The sequence below is a fragment of the Maniola hyperantus genome, chromosome 8 (assembly GCF_902806685.2).
Source record: "Maniola hyperantus chromosome 8, iAphHyp1.2, whole genome shotgun sequence".
Lineage (NCBI taxonomy): Eukaryota > Metazoa > Arthropoda > Insecta > Lepidoptera > Nymphalidae > Maniola > Maniola hyperantus.
This window is the reverse complement of record NC_048543.1, coordinates 3,286,866-3,308,120: the sequence shown is the minus strand read 5'-3', so window position 1 is coordinate 3,308,120 and position 21,255 is coordinate 3,286,866. Positions and strand designations below refer to the sequence as shown.

General features: G+C 37.4%; 1 protein-coding gene across 2 annotated transcripts in view; it reads left to right on the top strand.

The window, feature by feature from the left end:
* Positions 1–191: 191 nt before the first annotated feature.
* bark (protein bark beetle) overlaps positions 192–21,255 on the top strand; it is a 34,702-nt gene continuing 13,638 nt past the window's right edge. For both annotated transcript variants that reach the window (XM_034970894.2, XM_034970893.2), the window contains exon 1: positions 192–908. In XM_034970894.2, the coding sequence (XP_034826785.1) occupies positions 558–908 (351 nt within the window). In that variant the 5' untranslated portion in view covers positions 192–557. The remainder of the gene's footprint in view (positions 909–21,255) is intronic.

Below are 21,255 nucleotides of genomic sequence, written 5' to 3'. Positions count from 1 at the left end.
TGATTATGGAAAAACAATACACCGGCATCGTGCCCGGTCATCGTTGTACCGGTGTCGGTGCCGGCTAGTGGAAATACGCCCATTGTCATTCGAAGTGAAAGGCGAATGAATGGTTATATCAGTGACGTCACAACGTAACAAATATGGCAGAGGCACGGTAGAGGGGAGGAGGCTTTGCCTTCAGCTAGTGAGGCAGGAGGAGAGGCAGGGAGGAAGGAGGGAAATTTACGTGTATGAAACCGGCCAAACTACTTTGTTCAACGGTCGCTCGGTGGCGCGTGTTTTCGCTTATTTTCCGAGTCACTGGACGGCCCCACCTTTGTTCAATTGTTTTGATACGATTTTTCAAACAAAATAAAAATTAAAGAAGTACGCCACGTATACGTAGTTTACATACATACCCATACTGTTTATTTAATAAAATCCACTATGTCTTCATGTGGTCTTCATCTTCAAGACACTGCATACCTGTTCAGTATTTGTCGAGGTGTTAGGCGTTAAGGCTGAATAGAAGCAATTAGAATGAAATAAGTATACCTAATTTTTAGCATTTAAGAATGTGTTCTAAAGAGATAGGAGTGCAGAAAAGACACAGCCAGTTTAGTGACACAAAATATAAGTGGCGGACTGTGTTTATAGTGTTTTTGTGCTTTGTGTGGTGTAACGGACAGGAGATACGGTTGGGAGAGACGGACCCATACTTGTTGAACAAATCGTTAGGGCTTACAGAGTTGTCCGGTGGTGTATTAGCAGGCGGGAGAACCGTTTGGAAGGCTGATGGGAGTCCATACCTTCTCCGTGATGATCTGCTGGTGGAAAGGGATGCTGAGTTGGTGATAGAACCAGGAGTTACAGTCAAATTTGCACCGATGATTGGCATAACCGTACGAGGACAATTGGTGGCTATTGTAAGTAATACTACATAAGAATTAAATTATTTCTACTTTGAGTCTCGACGGCTAGTTGTTATGATTTGCGGATGCTTACCAAGAGCCCACAGGTTCAATTAGTTTTTTTTAATAATTTTCTTATCGCAGTAACTACCTATATCATCTACTAGGAAATCATAAAGAGATCTATGAGAACTTATAACTCGAATTGGATTTCTCATATTCGTCTTATATAAAAGACAGACAGGATACCAAATAAAATAATATTTTGTTATTCTTATAAGAATCTTACACTGTTCATCCAAAATTAACTATCAATAAAATATCATTTTCTTGTCGTCTATCGATGATGCGGACTAACCAGTTTTAAGAGTCCCTCAAAAGGAAAATATGGGTGGATGATACACGCACATTATTTATTTATGTATTATATATATTGTACAATATTTGGATTGCGATCATGGATTCGTATTATAGAGATATTCGTAATTATATACTTACTTATAGATCATTTAGTTCAAAATACTAATGGAACTATAATATACAACCATGATTAAATTAATGTCTCAGTAGGTATGCCTGTATTATGTTGAGCACGAATTTTTTGTCCAAAAGTTGAAAATGAAATTAAAAAATATACCTACATTCCCTATAAATTAATTCTGTTATCTTTAATGTTGTATAGAAGCAGGCGTTACTTTGCGGAAGTCCATGATATGCAATGAACCAAAAGCTTAATTTGTTGTAATTTAAGACGGCGCATTTGCCGCGCGCTTCACTTTGCAATTGGGCATTGTAAGGTCTACATCTCCTGAGGATGCTCCGGTGTCGAGGCGAAACGTGCGTCGAGTGTGTTTGGGATTTGTGTGGTGCTGCGTGGTGGTGGTGCGTATTGTTTGCCTGGTGGCTGCTTCTTCCTGCATGTTTAGCAGTGGGAGGGCGGGCGGTTTCGCATGCTGCATGTTGCACCATACAGATTCGACCTGTTTCAGCGGATTACAGCAAATTAAACTTTTGGTTCATTACATATCTGTTATCTTTTACGTAAAAATGTCACATCAACATCGCACTATCGGAATACAAAATGATAGCATGATTGTGTGTAATTGTAAGTAAATAATTAGATAATTAATTAATTAATTCAAGTCCAAGAAACAATAAATTGTGCCTAATAGCACAGAATATATAATAGTACCTACTATGCTATGAGTAAGTATGATGACTAGATAGATACGCACACGGGGGTTTCAGAATAGGAAGTTAATTTACCAATATATGTATCTACTTACTATATTAAATTACCTACTACTTTTAGCTTTGTTCTTGTAGTGAACATCCATTAAACACATTTTTTTCATCTACAGTAAACAGCGTTTTTAAAATTATTACATATACATACCTACCTCGCTACTGAGTCACATTGTTATGTTATCACTTTACAATCTTCATTCATTTAAAATTACGTTAATGTCTCATGATTCACGATAAATTAAGTAAATAAATAAGACGTGTATAATAATACATTCCTCTCTTTCTTCTGATTAATTAAAAATCTTAAGAAAATCGCATCAATTGATTTTTCTACCTCATAGATTGGTCTCGCTACGTTAACTTTTTTAACAAAATAAGTGAAATAACTGAAATAACCATAAACCATGCCATAAACATATATATATATAAATAAAAAATAAAGTATAGTAACATTTTTTTCCATTTTGAAATGAGTGAATGATAATTAATTTCTCGTTCCCTAAGGTCAAAGTAAAAAGCGCGCCATTTTAATTTTAATTTAGGTATTTAATAATTTCGAAAATTATTCGTTTGCAGCCCATATTTAAAAGATTTAAGAATATTTTCTTACAGGATTAATGCAATGTTTAGGTAGGTAATAAAGGTTTGAAATAAGTAATACCTAATTATTATTATTGTTCTTTTATTCCTTTTTACAGAACAACGAGTCGTCCCTTCAATCGATAACACTATTGATAAATGATAAACGAGTGCGTGATAAGGGTCCGTACTTACCTCGATAATGTTATCAAACTATTGATTTGTTCACCTGTTGCATTAAAGTAAATATTTCGTGCAAATAAATAAATATAGAAATCACTGAAATCTACTGTTAAATATATAAATAACCCAGCATTTTTCTAAGTAGGACGTAGTTGCTGTATTTTACTATTTTTAGGGTTCCGTACCTTAAAGGAAAAAGGAATTCTTATTGGATCACTTCGTTGTCTGTCTGTCTGTCGTGTCTGTATATTGTGTGTTTTAAGAAATAAAATACGGTTGAAGGAAAACATCTGAGGGAACCTGCATGCTTGACTGTTCTCCATAATTAACTCAAAGGTGGGTGAAGTCGGCCAACGCACTTGGTCCACCACGTCACATTACTTTTTACTCTGCAAATTGCAACTCGTAGGTAGGTACCTGTAGGGTTAATAGGTAACTTTCGTCACGATTAGAACCTATAATAGCTAGGTACCTTGCCAACGGTCTTCTCAGTTAAAAAGCATGTTATAAACTACTCCGTTAAGTATAATACTAATTACAATACCCGGCAGGAAATATTTTACATCGACCTTTAGAAAGAGATAGCTATTTCGTAGAGCGTTGTCTCTGTCGTTAAGACCGACAAAACGTCACATAGGTATGAGTGACAAAGACAAAGCCGAAGTTTCATTCTAAAGGTCGATGTAAGTATTTCTTGCCGGCTACTGTACGCGGCCGAAAGTGATGAACATCGGCCTTTAGAATGACATTTCATCTTTGTAGAGCGTTGTCTCTCTCACTCATACCCATATGACCCTTTGTCGTCTCAACGACCGAGACAGTGTTCTACAAATCCTCCTCTTTCCAAAGATCGATGTTCATCACTTTTGGCCGTGTACTGTACTTATGTTTGACTGTGAAATGTGAATCATAAACATGCACTGTGCACATTGCATGCATTTTAATGAGTCATATTCATATACCTTCGTATAAATGACGTTACACAGCTGTTCAAAGAGCCGCTGTCCGAGTTTGACCCGGGCGACACAGCTTCGTCTAATTCAATCAGTAATCTTGTTCAAATCACAGCCCTATGACCTCTCTGAACAGCTGTGAACTTATTTTTTAATTTTTATTATGACTAATATTTCCTTTCTCCTGCAAATATGCGTAGCTTGTGCTAGTAGTAGGTACGACAATAGTGCAACGGGTGGGGTTTGAAGTTTGAACCGCCAACCTTTCGGTATTCAGTCTTCGCTTCTCAACCGTAGAACTATCCTGCAGCATCCCTAAGCAGTGAAAGATTTAGTAGGTACCTTTGTACTAAAATGTTTTTGGCCTACAATTACATGGTCTTAAATGAGCAGCCATTACTGGACAGTCCTTTTGTTACCTACCTTATACCTATTTATAGTTACAGACAAAAGAATACAAGGTTTTCATTTCAATCGGCGAAAACGATCCCACGTTCTACAATTGCTATTCTTATCGTCCTATACTGCAACTATTTATCTACAAGATAGGTACCTATGTATCTAGGTAGATATATTATAATTTAATAATCATCAACATCATTATCATCAACCGATAGACGTCCACTGCTGGACATAAGTCTCTTGTAGGGACTTCCACAATCCACATACCACAGTGTTGCGCCGCCGCCATCCAGCGGCTCCCTGCGACTCGTCTGATGTCGTCCGTCCACCTAGTAGGGGTTCTTCCTACGGTGCGCCGCCATTCCAGCACCTTGAGACCCCAACGTCTATCGGTTTTCCGAACTATTTGCCCTGTCCATTGCCACTTCAGCTTCACAACCCGTTGAGCTATAATATTATGTCGATTACTCTAGTTCTCGTACGGTTTTCCTCATTTCACGTAGAGATTTTTCTTTGATTTCATTTGATCACGTAAAGAAACTCCTAGCATATCTCTCCTGATAATTCGTACCAATTAAAAATGGCTCAACCCATTACCGGCCCACTACTGAGCCGCGGGGTCTCCTCTCAGAGGGTTTAGGCCATATTCTGCCACGCTGGCCCAATGCGGATTGGTAGACTTCACACACCTTTAAGAACATGGAGAACTCTCAGGCATGCAGGTTTCCTCTCGCGATGTTTTCTTTCACCGTTAGAGCAAGTGATATTTAATTGTTTTTTTTTAAATGATGAAATTTTGATCATGATGAAAAAATGGCTAATTTGGACACTCGCCCACCGAAGGTTCCGTAGCTTGGAAAGTCTGACTACTGGAGAGGGGCTGACTACTGGGTGGTTAACCCTATGAAAAAAAAAAACCTGTCGCATTTATTAAATAGGATAGGAATGCTTTCACTGTTGTTAGGGGTTGTCGTTTTTTAACGGAACCTGTTTTTGATAACGAGGGGGCAAAATATTGGAACGCACAAAAAACTGAAGCTAATGTGTTATGTGAGGGGTGCAGTGTTGGAAAAGGTACGGCCATTTTATAGTTTTTGTCCAGAAACAGGTTGAATTGATGAATATTTTACTTTTACTTTCAAATAACTTAAAAGACTCAAACTTTTTATGAAAATAATTTTTTTCCAATGACTTCCTTTTTTTTTCTAATGTTGGCCCTTGACCTATGAATCTCGCCCGGTGACTGTGACGTTGCCTTCTAAGAGGAAGCGGGCTAAGGGCCGGTTGTTTCAACAAATTTTGACGGACACGTAACCTTTAAATATGGCGCTAACGAACGTAAGAAAAGAAAAAGCGTTGATTTAGCATCTATTAGCGCTAACGTTCGTTAAAAAGTTACGTTTACGTTAACCAGTGCTGACACCATTAGTGATCGTCAAATCAGTTCGTAACTTCATACTTCTTACAAACGGAATATTTTATTTACAAATTATAATGGAATCAATTGAATTCAATGCTTTTAATGGCAGTTTTTTTGAAGATGAAAGAGAATTTTTAAAAAAGAAAAAGTTTTTAAAATGCGAAGTAGCAATATCAATAACTATATAATTTAATATAAAATGAAATAAAAAAGGATACGGAAAAGTAAGTAAATTTTTAGGGTTAGTTTCGTAACCAGAATAACAATGACGAACAGTTTTTTGTATAATGAAGCAACGCTCTTAAATTAACAGATGTTAAAATTCGTCTACGTCTGTTAAATTTTAACGAACGTATCTTACGAAGACCAATGGTTTGAAACAACCGGCCCTAAGAAGTCTCTCCGGAAGTTTTCATCGATATATGCCTACCTATGTGATACCACCGCTGACCTGTAAATTTCTATGTTAAAAATACAAAAAAATAGGTGCTGTCGTTGACGACACCTTGGTAATGTCGTCCCATGTCGTCCAGTAATATATCGTTGACAAGACATGGAAGTTTTTAGGGTAGATAGATATAAGTATATCATACGTAACGTGTTTTTTCTCGTGCCGGACGTAACGGGACGATTTCTTGACATCGCTGCATATTTAAACGTCCCTGCATATTTCGTATAACTCGTAAAATTTAACTCCTCATGCATCATTTTAACTTTTTGTGTCAAATTCCATGTCAAAAGTACAATTTTAGTCTTTATCTTAAAGGTGAAACGGGTGAAACCGTATACCTACTTTTGACATGACAGTTGACTCATAGAGTTAAAATGACGCGTGAGGTGTCATTTTGTACGGACTATACATTCCTTCCCGTCCATTTTATATTTTGTCGCTATATTTTTATTTAATTGATAAAAGGTACGTTCATCATGATCAACCTATAGATATGAGAAGGGTTTGGCCATAGTCCACCACGCTGGCCAAGTGCGGATTGGCAGACTCCTGCTGAGTCCTGCACAGACCTTTGAGATGAGAACATTATGAAGAACTCTCAGGCGTGCAGGTTTCCTCACGAGGTTTAATTTCTTAAAACTCGCAAAGCTCCGAAAAATCAGAGATGCGTGCCCGGGATCGAACTCCCAACCTCTCGAATAGGAGGCGGAAGTCGTAACTCGTAACCACTAGGCTATCACGGCTCTTAAGGTACGTAAGTCTACGTTTATCATACCGAAACGGACCCAACTCCCACCGACGCATGTGTTGTTTAAATAGGACTGTTGCTATCAAAATCGTGTCAAGATCTGTAAACATTGATAACTCTGTTACCTTTTTTGTTTGAAGTCATTATTATGTATAAAAATTGTCTATTTGAGGCGAGAGTTAAGAAAGAGCACGATTTTTACGAATGTATCTATCCACCCCTGACGGCGAATTTCAATATTATAACTTATTATTCTGGGGTGGAAAGATGGACACGTTTTCGAGTAGGTCCACCCGGCTAGGTAGATAAACGGCCACTTTTTAGCCGCAACCTGTTTTGTGTGTCTTTTCAATAAAATAAAATTAACACGACTTAAGTGTAACAGAAATTAGAAATAGAGCCTTCGTCCCATCGTTTCCAAAAATCAATTAATTTTTTTATGGAAGTGCCTACCTACCTACTTAGGTAGTTTTTCGTACTTAATATGAATACTTAATATTACTTACCTATGTGCCCAAACATATTAAGATAATCAGTATAAGGCTGAGATCTATAGAGCGCACTTTGACTTTGCTCAGACTTTTTTTGTAAGTAATTTTTATGTAAGTGATATACCTCTGTCTCGTTTTAACTCTGTCTTAAGTCTAAGCAAATTCAGAGTGCGCTCTATAGATCTCACCCTGAGAGTAGTCTCATCATCTCAACTAGAACAAAAATGTTAAAGTGAACGACCTTTTATCTCGATACTCCGTGATCTTAACTATGCAACGTACAGTTAGGCCGCAGTTGGCTGCCCAAAGCAAGTTGGCTTTACATCTAATAGTATGGTTAACCTTGAAATTGCTAAGCGCCGGGCTGATTCATCATTGCTGATTGCAAGTTATTTTAATTGAATCGGTGTTCGAGAGTAAGAATTATTCTCGTTTCCATCTGAGTAGCCATATTACATTTTCACCTTTAAAAAAACCGGCCAAGTGCGAGTCAGGCTCGCACACTGAGGGTTCCGTACTACAGTCGTATTTTTTCGACATTTTGCACGATAATTCAAAAACCATGATGCATAAAAATAAATAAAAATCTGTTTTAGAATGCACAAGTAAAGCCCTTTCATATGATACCCCACTTGATATAGTTATCTTACTTCGAATATTGAAAATACTAATTATTAGTTCATGACCACAATTCAATTTTTTTTGTGTGATCTAACCCTTAATTCACGGTTTTCAGATTTTTTCCCTAAAGCCAGCTATAAGACCCACCTACCTGCCAAATTTCATGATTCTAGGTCAACGGGAAGTACCCTGTAGGTTTCTTGACAGACAGACAGACAACAAAGTGATCCTATAAGGGTTCCGTTTTTCCTTTTGAGGTACGGAACCCTAAAAAATAGTGAGCAACATGCAGGCGGGTCGATTAATTATTGTAGCAGCAGAGGAACAGCCAATGCCTTGCTAGCCTTTCATGAATTTCTTGATAACCACCCTCTGAATACCATGTTGAAATGTAGTTAGAACACCGCCGAAGGAAGTTGGTTCCACGGTATCGAAAAGGGTCGATTTTCATCGCGAAGTGTTTATTAGAACGGCATATCGGTCAACATATTATTATAGTTTGAGAAAATATAGCGTTTCGAAATCCGATATCGAATATCAATAGGTATATGTAGGTATATTATGTACTTAGTTTCGATTTGATATTCAGAAAAATCGATATTACCCACTCCTAATTAGTAGTATTTGTATGTACGAAAGTGACAAACACACATACGAATTTTGCTGATGCGACTTATAAAACTAATAGCAGTACTTGCTGTAAAAATCTTAGGTAAGTTAAAGAGTGAAAAACTACTCATACTTTAGTCGCCTTTTCAGGTGTGTCCGACACAGGTGTTTCATAATCTGACACACTTGCTTGCGACCACTTACACTAGGCACCTGTAGACGAGATGTAAATAATCCTATGCTATTATTGGAGCTAGGATTATTTACACATAGTGTCACGCCTCACATGACTCATTATGATTCACTGAGAGTGAAACGTGGACTAAGTGATTGTTATTATCGGGTTTTTTTTATTAATTTGTACCAAAAACATTTACAATAACGAGAAAAAGAGAGTAAGTAAAAGTGGACAGGGAAGCACTTATATCTCTATGAGAAATCTCTACCAGTGGGTCCATTGGCAGTGCGAGCTCTACAAACTTAGACATCATTTTTTAAGTTGTAGTAATTTACTCGTACATAGTGAGCACAAATTCAATGTCCCTTCTAAATAAGGCAATTTCTATACAAGGAATGAACTGCCTTGAACATTAGGTAACAAATTAACGGACTGTAGCCTTTATGGCTATTTAGGGCACTGCTGAGCCCTTGAGATTAAATGCTACCAGTTATTTGAGTTGAGTACCTTTGTTAGTAGTGTGTACCTAAAGTCCTAATTTGCTAAACACATAGTCGAGTTGGAACCTTGTTATTTTGTAAGATTTTGTACAGCATGTAGATTAGTCTGCCACTCTGACACCGTGTCAAAGGTAGGTACACTGAAAAAAATATCTTGTGCGGTAAATCCTGGACTAGGCATCCTCTAAACGAGTAAAAATATTTTTTTCACTGCCCACAAATATTCAGAATATTTCTTGGACTATAATGGATTTTTTTCTTATATAAGTACTTAATTCCTTTCTGTGTTGCTATTGTATTTTTGATTTGCTATCGGATGTTCTAGATTGTAGTCCACAATATTTTTCTGATAACCATTAATTAATTGTCAATTGTCAGCTCAGTCAAGGCTCAGTCTCAGATTTTTTGTTTCAAATTTATTCGTCCTCTACAATTTGCGGAGGTCAAATTGTGGCAATTATTGCTTGCTAAAAAACTGGTTGTAGATTTCCACAAAAAATCACTATCCCTAACTGCGAGCTGCTGCGAAGTAACCGATTTTAGGGTTCTATAAAAACACCTACCATTTCCGAGGAGTTTCTCTTTCTTGGATTGCTTCATCATTTAGCATTATTTTACTAGTGACTACCCATATTATTATAAATGCGAAAATGTTTGTTTGTTGGTTTATTGGTTTGTTGGTTTGTCTTTCAATCGCAACGGAGCAACGGATCGACGTGATTTTTTGCATGGATACATAGTTAAAGACTCGGAGAGTGACATAGGCTACTTTTATCCCGGAAAAACAAAGAGTTCCCACATGAAGTCGCGGGCATCAGCTAGTTGGGATTAATTTGAATTTAAACATTAAGTAAAATGTTTCGTAGTTATGACTTTAGGTAAATACACCTAATTTCAGACATTTTGAGTTTGAAAACCAAAGGAAGTTTGCAAGTTGCAACGAGCTGAAGACATTAAATATACTTACTTAATAGTATCATCATGTTAAATTGTTTGCTTAGATGATACAGACATGATTTCCTTCCGAGAATTACATTACGACTACAATGAATTAGCACGGCAGCTGATAACTTAACAATCATAATGATAGTAGTTAGGTACAGGATGCAACACTACGCCAAGAGTACGCGGTATCAGATGACTATCCTTTAAACAATTGCTTTGATAACACGTTGAATCATACTGAATGAAATTGTTATAAGCACCTACCTATGATTTTACTACGTAGTACTTAGGTATACCTAGATAGTTTTAGATATTTCTGTGGATGACACGTTTCGGTTGACTGAAATATCTTACTTATATAATACTGGATGAAAAAGTACGTGTGGAACTCCCTACAAGAGATCTATGTCCAGCTGTGGAGTCTATCAGTTGGTGGTGATGATGATAAAGCTTATCGTAATTCGAACCCAACGAAATACTATGCCCACCACTGCGCCAGATAGTCATATTATATAGTAAAATGAAATACATCCTGTGGGTCGTGTCGGATCACTTGTTATCGAGGTTGCAATTCGATTGTGCAGCGACTTACGCAACCCCTCTTACCTTTACCGGCCGGCCTGCGGTGTCACCTGTCAGGTTATGCGCACAAATAGCTACCGCAAAAGGAGTGCCACTTTCATGGACATGTATGTCTGCAGATGCTTTCTGCTTGGGTGTGTTCAGTAAAGTAGGCACTAAAGAAATGCTCGCAAATCGGTAGGAAAAATTGTGCATTCTATGGAGTAGTTATACCTGCCCAGTAGGTACAAGCTACCTATAATACCACACGAGTAGCTAATAATATGTACAGTAACACCTGCCTATTAAAATTGCTTTCGTATAATATTCCAGAATGCTGTTCTTGCTTGTTTGGAGAGTATTTTTCACACTATTACCTACTTAACATCTTGCGAAAAAATTGCGCATATTATCTTTGGTAGGCACCGTCCTTTTGCTAAAAAGCGACTAAACAGGGGATTTCGAAAAACTGATACTACTTTTTGGGGATGGTTTCTACTTGGAAATAGAAAATATTTTCAAATTGTTATCCCATTAGGGAAAAAAAATGTTTATAGCCGCATAGATGTAGATATAGGTAGATACATGATGTAAATTATTCTGGAATCTAGATAATATAAATTATTGCAATCGTTTAATCCCACCGCAGTTCGTTTCGTAAACCAGTTCGCTTCATTGTAAAGATTGCAATCTGACCAGTTATATAGGCTCGTACAGAACCAGAACCTAGACTTCGATTACACCGAGCGCTACTAAGGCTTCGGAGATCGTTACTTTTTTTCTGACCAAAGACAAAGATATTGTAAACAGGTTTGTGCTCTTAGCTCCTGGACTTTGCTCGGCGAATTTGCACTGTATTAGATTCATAGCTTTAATGAGGGTCAAATGGAAAGAAAACCCAGTTACAATTACCTATTACTATACTTACGATTTTAAATCGAATTCTTTTGCAACCTGTGTACTTGAAAGTTTTTTCATCATACTGAATACTTAAGGCTTAGGTATAGCTCTGGTTTTTAAACCCTGCGCAAAACCTGCCTCCAATAAGAAAAAGAAAGATACTAACTTGTTCTGTTAATGCTATGAAATCACACGAGTTGTAGGAGTCTAAACATTTAATAATAGGTAGGACAGATTCTTTATCCAAGTTCTTACTTATATAAAGTACCTAGATAAAAAAATGGTTACGCGATGGTGTTATTGAAGACTCGGCCTGTGAACATGAGTTCAATGTCTAAGATATCTATGTATGATCTTACATGGGTGCTATAAGACATGCTACGGAGACGGAGCGTGGGAGGATACGGTCTAATAGATTTTTTTAGCGTTATTGACATTATAATTCAAAACAGGTACTTACCTACTTACTTCTACCATTAAAGTTTCATTAGCTATAATACCATCTAAGCCGGCGTACATGCAAATAAAAAAAGGATCTTTTTTCTATAACTAAGCAAGTATAGGTAAATCCACCGATCTTTTCGAGTCCTAGAAGGATCACTTTTTTTGGTGCTCCTAAAAACAAAATCCTCTAAAGCTGCTAAAGCACATATTTACCAGAATATGAATTAATAAAATTAAAAAAAAATCAAGGAGAAGATTTCAATATGGGTACCTACGCTTAGGCGTCAGACATCTTAATGATTCCTTGCGTGATAATTTCTAATTAACTATTATAGTAAGGTATTTAATCATTAAAACTGAACATGCAACTACGCTTAGCGTGTCTGAAGATTACTTTGCTCAGAACTTTGAACAGAAAATGAAAAGAGGAAAATAAGATAACTAAGCCCTAAACCTACCTAGATGATCCAATGAACTGTTTGATAATATTATGATGGTGATTATCTAAAATTGATAATTAGTTACTGTCGAAAAAACAAGAAAAACTTAACTAAAGATTAACAGCCGCACTCAGAGTCGCTAATCGTTACTTAAGATTGAGTTAAAACGAGGCAGATTTATGTGAGAGATATAGCTTTGTCTCGTTTTAACTAAACTTAAGTACCGATTAACTGACTCTGAGTGCGGCAGTTAGACCATCAGATAAAAAAACAAAATCCTAAAACAGAAGTTGTCGAAGAAAGTAAATCAAAATCAGCAGTTTAAGAACGTAAAGGCATTTCGAAAGTCAGCGAGCTACCGATTTACAGTTGGAACGACAAAGGATCGTCGCCGTCACGAATGCAGTTGCTTGAATCTGGGTTGTGGTTTGCGCAATCGACGAGGAATCCTCCGTATTTACCAGTCCATGCAATATGAAATAAATAAGCTTTTTAATTCACTATATATAACTAAGTTTGTGCCCGTGGCAACCAGCCATGTTAGCGTAGTGCGTAGTGTAAGACGTCTGCGAAGATTCGGGATGTCGGGGGTTGATCCCGGGCACGGAGACACGCACCTCCAACTTTTCGGAGTTAATTGCGTTCGTTCTAAGCAATTAAATAGGTATCACTTGCTTTAACGGTGCAGGAAAACATCGTGAGGAAGCCCGTGTGCCTGAAAGTCGTCCATAGTGTTCTCAAAGGTGTGTGAAGTCTGCCAATCCGCACTTGGCCAGCGCTGCGTGGTAGACCCTAAACCATTATCATTCTAATAGAAGACCCGTGCTGTGATGATGAAATTACACGTGGTCTTTCATGGTTACGGTTTATTAGGGGTTTATCAACAGTTGATTTTTGTAATAATCATAAAACTGGTTTAGGTAAGTATTTTACAAAGTCCTATATTGGGGTCAAAGTCAGATACTAGGATCACTGTGAAAACTGGTATCTGAGTACTTAACTTAATATTTGATAGCGGAGTACGAAAGCAATTTTATATCGATATCATTATCGTTACAAAATTCCAAGGCGACGTTGATTCACGCTTATGAGTAAAGACTACAGATACGGAATTTTAAAAGCTCATTTCTATGCACGGCCGTTAAATGTCGTGTTCGTGAAGCTTGTTGGCGCAAGAATCGTTAAATGTGATACGTTAAAATAATTTCAATCAGTACAGATATTTCCCAATAGCTTATTGTTAGAAGAAGAAGAAGAGAAGAATAGCCTCAATTCAATAGCTCAACCGGTAAAGGAGTTCACTGAAAACCGAAAGGTCGACGGTTCAAACCACGGAACAGAAAAATTCTGTTCCGTGGTTCAAACCCCGCCCGTTGCACTATTGTCGTACCTACTCCTAGCACAAGCCTGACGCTTAGTTGGAGAGGAAAGGGGAATATTAGTCATTTAACATGGCTAATATTCTTTAAAAAAAAAAGATTTTTATTCAAGTAAACTTTTACAAGTGCTTTTGAATCGACAGCTAGTTTAATTTACCACTGGTTCGGATGCCGATACCGAGAAGAACCAGCAAGAAACTCGGCGGTTGCCCTTTTCAAGAGATCAATTTACAATATTATTATACCATACTGTACAAGCAATTAATCATATTTTGCTTTGCTGGCTGCATCCCAAAGAATCTTCTCATGCTTATCCTGTACCATTTCAAAACAGTTTGCTCTATTGGCTCAAACAAATTTAAATAAATAGTGCTGCTGAAAACATTTTGAAAAGAATTGCAATCCAAAACATATTTTTACTTTATACTAGATGATGCCCGCGACTTCGTCCGCGTGGATTTAGGTTTTTAAAAATCCCATGGGAACTCTTTGATTTTCCGTTATAAAAAGTAGCCTATATCCTTCCCCGGGATGCAAGCTATATCTCTGTACCAAATTTCATTTAAATCAATTGAACGGATAGGCCGTGAAACGCTAGCAGACAGACAGACACACTTTCTCATTTATAATATTAGTATGGATTGAAATTAGATATTACGTCTACTATATACTAGAGAAGTACTAACAGTGCTTACCTACCTTGTTTGTAAGCATACGTCGGTTTCAGTTCGTTATCTTACACCTGATAACCTAGATTACCCACTGTTATTAAATCAATCTACGAACGCACCTCCTACTCGTAATGACGTGTAAAGTAAAACTAAACAACCCAACATTAGAAACAAAACCAAACAGGTTTGAGAACCTGCCAAAAATCCCTATAACCCGTTCAGAAGTGAGCAAGCCACAAAAACTTATACCTATAATATTTGTGTGTGATAATTTAACAAGATATTTTAATGGATATTAGGTATTCTATACTGGCTTATCCCCGCGACTGGATTAGACTTTCAAACCTCTATTTTACTCCTTTAGGGATTGAATTTTTAAAAATCCTTTCTTAGCGGATGTCTACGTCACAATAGCTATCTGCATTCTGCATGCCAAGTTTTAGCCCAGTCCGTCCAGTAGTTTGACCTGTGCGTTGATAGATCAGTCAGTCAGTCAGTCACCTTTTCATTTTATATTTTAGATTCCTGTTCTGAATATCCAACCTCTTTTGAATTTTCAAAGTAGGTAGGTACTTATAGTTCGCGATAGGTCGAGATGGCAATCGGGGTGGGGACGCCCGCACAGCCCACGGGCTAACCCAGTGCGGGATAGCGCGGGTGACGTGCGGATATACGGGGCGTTCCCCTACCTCACAAACCGATTGATATCTCGACCTGTCGCGGACTTTAGGTACAGAGATATACTGTACCTCATGTAAGGAGGACATTGCAGTGATGTCCATGCATGTGCGACAATTATTTAGAGCAGGAGATACCATCAGACCATGGTTTCGCTCTGCTTGTGGTTATGAAAAGCGTGACAACCTGTGATATTAATTACTGGGTATTACAATATAAACTTATATACTTATAAACTTATATATACTGCTGGCTCTGTTATTATGTAGTTTAGTTTCTTCTTTTTAATCCATGTCGTGGCTTCAAATTAGGTTTCAATTGCATGTTACTATTCGTAAGACCTAAGCTGTGGTAGCCTATAGTAGTCCGCCTTCTAATCGGAAGTCCGGTCGGAGAAGCAAGCACCTCTAACTTTTCGGACTTAGATAATTTAGATATGTGCGTTTTAATTAATTAAATATCACTTGCTTTAACGGTGAATGAAAAAATCGTGAGGAAACCTGCATGCCTGAGAGATCTCCATAATGTTGTCAAAAGTGTGTAAAGTCTACCAATCCGCACAAATTTTATATTTTAAATTCCTACTGCTTCCTACAAAGTCACCGATGCATACTATGCTGGATACAAATTAGGTAGGTAGGTAGTCGTATTTAGATTCACTGGTCACGCATTCACGCACCAAATACGATAGGTGGTTCACCTGAAACTGTAATTAGTATTGTACTTAGTTAAGGGCCTTATGTCATTACATTAATCTACGTACAATCACCTACATGCATATTATATGTGTCTAGCTGTTGTACCTGAGGATACTGTACTTCTGTCTTCTTCCAATATTTAGATTAGAATCCTATACCATCATGTAGTAAACATGACTAATAAACCGATTTTTCTATGATAGGGTACAATAATAAGCGTTTGAATAAATGTTTGATGATCTGTCAACCTTTCGGACTTCAGTCCACCTCCATTCCTCTACCGTTGAGCTATTGAGACTTGTCTGAGTATCCTCAACGGTGGTAGGTATGTCATACCATAATGGTGATCTAATCATTAGAAAGTGTACTATAACTCAATTCTTCAATTTTGTCTTCTAGTCAAAAAGATCGTCAGTTTAGAGTTGCTTTTCAGACCACTGAATATAAACAACTCAACACAAAACACCATCAGCACAAAATGAAGAAAAACACGATCACCAAAATGATTTTAGGTACCTAGGTACTTACGGGCAGAGATAATATATTAACAAGTACATATTTATCTCTGTTACGGGTAAAACTTACGGACAAAATTATATACTTATTTACGGGCTTATTTTACGAAAATAATACATTAAAAATGCGTAAATTAGGTAGGTAGGTACTTAATTAAATAAATGCGATAAATAGTTAGGTAGGTACAGACAGTCTAGACTGCAAAATGCTATTCGTGTAGTAGGTAGGTAGGTTCCTACTTCACGATCACGAGTCGCGATGTCGTGCTGGGTTGAAACAAATTATTTATCAGAAAGTCGAGTGGAGAAATCGGCGGAAGCGACCGCCTTCTCCAGCCAAACGTCAAGGAAATTCTCGTTCAAAGTTAATTCAATGCACAGGGCACATTTTACTGTTATTAAACCTGGGCTTTATGTACCTAATAAATTATCTCTGACCCAATGTAGAGATTTTGTAACGGAGAAAAGGGTCAACAATAATTGTAATATTTCTACTTCAGCAACTTCCTACAATTTTTAATCAAGATTGTTACGGATAGTAGCGGCAACTATAAATAATTTCAGATATAAAGTACAGTTTCAGTTAAGGTTAATAATTACAAACCTCAAAATTATTACAAAATATTTTGGATGAAAAACTCAATTAAGAAACAGGTTTGATGTAACCTACTTTCTTTCTGGTTTAATTTTTTTTCCCACTAACATCCAAAAACGAATTTCTCAATTTGATGCAATTTTATTTTGCAGATAGGTAGCTGGTCACAGCTGGTACATATCAAATATTTTTGGACTGATTTGCTTGATATTTGGGGACTGACTGGGAGGACATCTCGACCGAAAGAAACTCGTCCGTGGGGGTTCAATAATTTGTCAAGGAGGGCCATATCTTTTTTTACAAACTAAGTATGTATTGATCTATTTGCAAATTGGTCGGTGAGCCTAAACAAACACAAATTTACGGAATTCTTTAACTTAAGTAAATTAATATTCTTGTGGTCATAAAAGACCAAGACATGCGTTTGTACTTTGGACGTCATGCTTATTTAAAATTCCACGCGACAGCGACGCCGTTGAAGAATCACATATTGTTTGCACTCCGGAAGTCGATTCCACAACATGGAATACGCTAAGGATGGCCATTACACGCTTGGTGGCATGCAGGTGCCAACTGGCTCTGCAGTAAAATACTGCAGTTCGCTGTATTAAAAGGAATCGTATTGATAAGTATTTACTATTTAGAGTTGGTTTTGAGTTTTGACTTCATCGCCTTACCATTTCAAAGCATTGCAACAAACCCGAATAAACCCTTCTTAAAATAGCACTCTGCTGCAACAGCTAGGTACGCCATTCTGCTCCGCTTGAAAATAAATAAACTGTGTTCTGGCTAATGACCTCTAAGTAGTAGATACAATTTTGGCATATTTTGTGCCTGTCCAGTGCCTACAATAAATCAAGTACAGAATTTACCCTACAAAGTTAAAAATCAAGCAGCATGTGTTCTCCAACGTATAATCAAACATTTGATCACGCAGTGGCGGATTTTCCCTAAGGCCCAGTAGGCCCGGGCCTAGGACGGCCATATATTAGGGGCGGCCAATCGTGGCAAAAAATTCAATGATGCTATGTTAAAAGTTGTAACATAATAGTCTATAATATATGTTCTATAATAGTCTATAATATAATTATGATGAGTGCTGAGAAAGGGGCGGCTGGTACCTATGTAATTACCTATTATATTACCTGGGATGGGGCGGCAAAGACTACAAATCCGCCACTGTCCAAACTGATGAGTTTCGTGTGTAGGTAGGTATAACTTTTAATTAGATCTGAATCACAGCTTTATTAAACCTACCTACGACAAGACAGGCTGTTCGAAGACACATCGACCCCACTGACTCATACACACTTTCCAATATGTCCTTTTAACGTCCTCTGACCAAACCTGATTAGGGTAAATCGCACTTACAAAAAATCTCTGCCGCTTAATTTCGCTTTTGAAAACAAGGATCAAAAGATCGTAGCTAGATATAATTAAAGTCACATGTTATCTACTTATGTAGTTCTAAGTAATAATGCGAGCGTAATTCTGTATTCTGAGGTAAATATACATTAATTATTATTTATTTTTAGATCCCATAAATGCGCTAAAAGATTCAAGTCTTATTCAATATGCTCATAATATTGAATGTCTGATCCCGATTTCTTATCATAAAACACGGAATGGTACCAATTCTATTATCCCTGTTATTAGTTTCGTAGAACGAGAAAAACGCCGCGACTTTTTGTTGTAGAGTAGATAAACCCTTAAGTTTATTGAATACCAACACAATTTGTTATTTTTTCCCCCTTTGTTTTGTGTGCATTCAACCAACTATGACGAAGTTCAAGTATGGACATCTGCAGGGTGATTCGCTAACTCAGTTTCTAACACTGAATGATAGCCACCGAGCTCATTTTTTAATCCTTTGAAGGTTTTCTACGAAATAATATAAGGATATCACCCAGTGAAGCAGCAATGTAGAACCAACCAACCTCTGTTGCTATCATTTAGTGTTAGACACTGAGTTAGAGAATCACCTAGCTGATATGTCATTTATTAATACCCAACTACCTACTTACCTTGTATGTCATGAAATCCTAATTAGGTTCGGGTAATATGATAATATTAGGGAAGTAAGTTTTATAATCCAATAACGTTAAACTCATAATAAACCTATGTTCCATTTCGAGAGCAGTATATTTGTGGTGTGCTTGTTACATGATATATCCTTGGAACATTTTTTTTTATTCAGATACAAGTTAGCCTTTGACTGCAATCTCACCTGATGGTAAGTGACGACGCAGTCTAAGGTGGGAGCGGGCTAACCTGGAAGGAGTATGGCAGTTTTTATTAAACCCATACACCTTTGGTTTCTATACACGGCATCGTCCCCGAACGCTAAATTACTTGGCGGCACGGCTTTGCCGGTAGGGTGGTAACTAGCCACGGCCGAGGCCTCCCACCAGACCAGACCAGAAATTTAGAAATTATAAAATTCCAAATCCCTGCCAGGAATCGAATCCGGGACCTCCCACTAATATGACCACAGCGCTTACCACTGCGCCAGGGAGGTCGTCAACATAAATTGGATAAAGCTGGTAGAATAGCTAATTTGAAAATCCATGAGGATGAAGTCGCGTGTATCTTATATACCATTGGAGCTATTGATCGACGTGATTCTTTGCATGGTCATATTATGCTACTTTTCATCCCTTTATAATCCCCGCGTGGTATACGTTTTATAAAGATCACAAGCACCCGGCGTCCCTGGAAGTACTACGAGTACACGAACAAAATCAGTAGGCTGAAACCACGACGACTACCTTTATTTAAGACCGAGCTATCGCGGTTGCGGCTTTTTGGGCTGCCCGTGTTTGAGGTGATCGTCGAGTCGAGAAGAAGAAGATCCCTTATAATGAAGAAATTGGCCTCCTACAAGACAACGTAAACCAGACAAAGTCGCGGGTCAAAATCTTAGTGATTTATACTACTTCAGATTTTTAAAATAGCGCAGGAAATTACACATCTACTTTCACTTTTATATACTTTCTTTAAATAAGTTCGAAGAAACTGTAATCATTTTGATGATTCATTTATTGATTCTGGTTTTCAATGGATTTATACTTATTTTTCTGATTAAAATCATGTTTCAAGGATTTTTGTTCTTTAATTTCTTAGTATGTCGTAGTTGCTACACTGGTTTGCATATAAGCCAGTTGTTGGTATTTATTTATTTATTGAAAAAATTTTGCACACAGCAGTTAGCAGTTAGCAGCAAAAACTATAATATACCTACTTAGGTACAATACAATACAATACAAGACTCATAAAATTCGAGACAGAGCTTAAACTTACCTCCTCACAAACGGCGATAGCCTGGCGTTTAAGACGTCGACGGCCTTTTATTCGGGAGTTTGGGGGTTCGATTCCGAGCACGCAACGCACCTTATCGGAGTTAAGAGTATGTGCGTTTTAAGCAATAATACTTTTTTTGTAGCAAACATACTAGTGATTTTATCATCATTCTACATTCACAATATCGATGTAGGCTATAGAAATCTATTGACTTTACACACCTGACTAAATAGGGAAGTATTTGAAAAAGTCAATTTAGCGTTACCATAAAAACGGGTGTGTCCGATGTTGCTCAGACTAATAACCTCTAATACTGTCCAATCGAAGGTCACGACACGAAAGGTAATAGGTATGATGTCATAACGCCCAAAGGCGGCGCACGCGCAGCCCACGCAAGCGCCCTTGCACTTCACAAATATGGCTTCCTGTCTTTTCACGTCTCCCATTCATACCGTCACGTGCCGTTGGCATCGGTCATTAGTGACCAGATTTATAACTAATCTTTATGATCATAGAAATAACGAGTATAATTCAATAGATATTCATTCAATATTATGTAATAGTAGAGGAAGCTTTTACATACCGTTCATTCTGTATGATGTACTTAATATATTCAACTGTACCAGATAGTTAAAATGAGTGTTTCGACGCAGCATAGGTATAAGTGACAACTGTCCGATTTGTGAAGTATATTTTATTGATAGACATGCAGCTGAATAATCCGGCTCGAAGGACCAATGTTACATTCTTTGTGCTTATAGACGAAGGTGAATTAATCTTTGGCCTAGTTGCATTTGTTTTAAGTTAGGGTATCCAATGTTACCTTAAAAGTGTAAATAAATCTAAATATTTT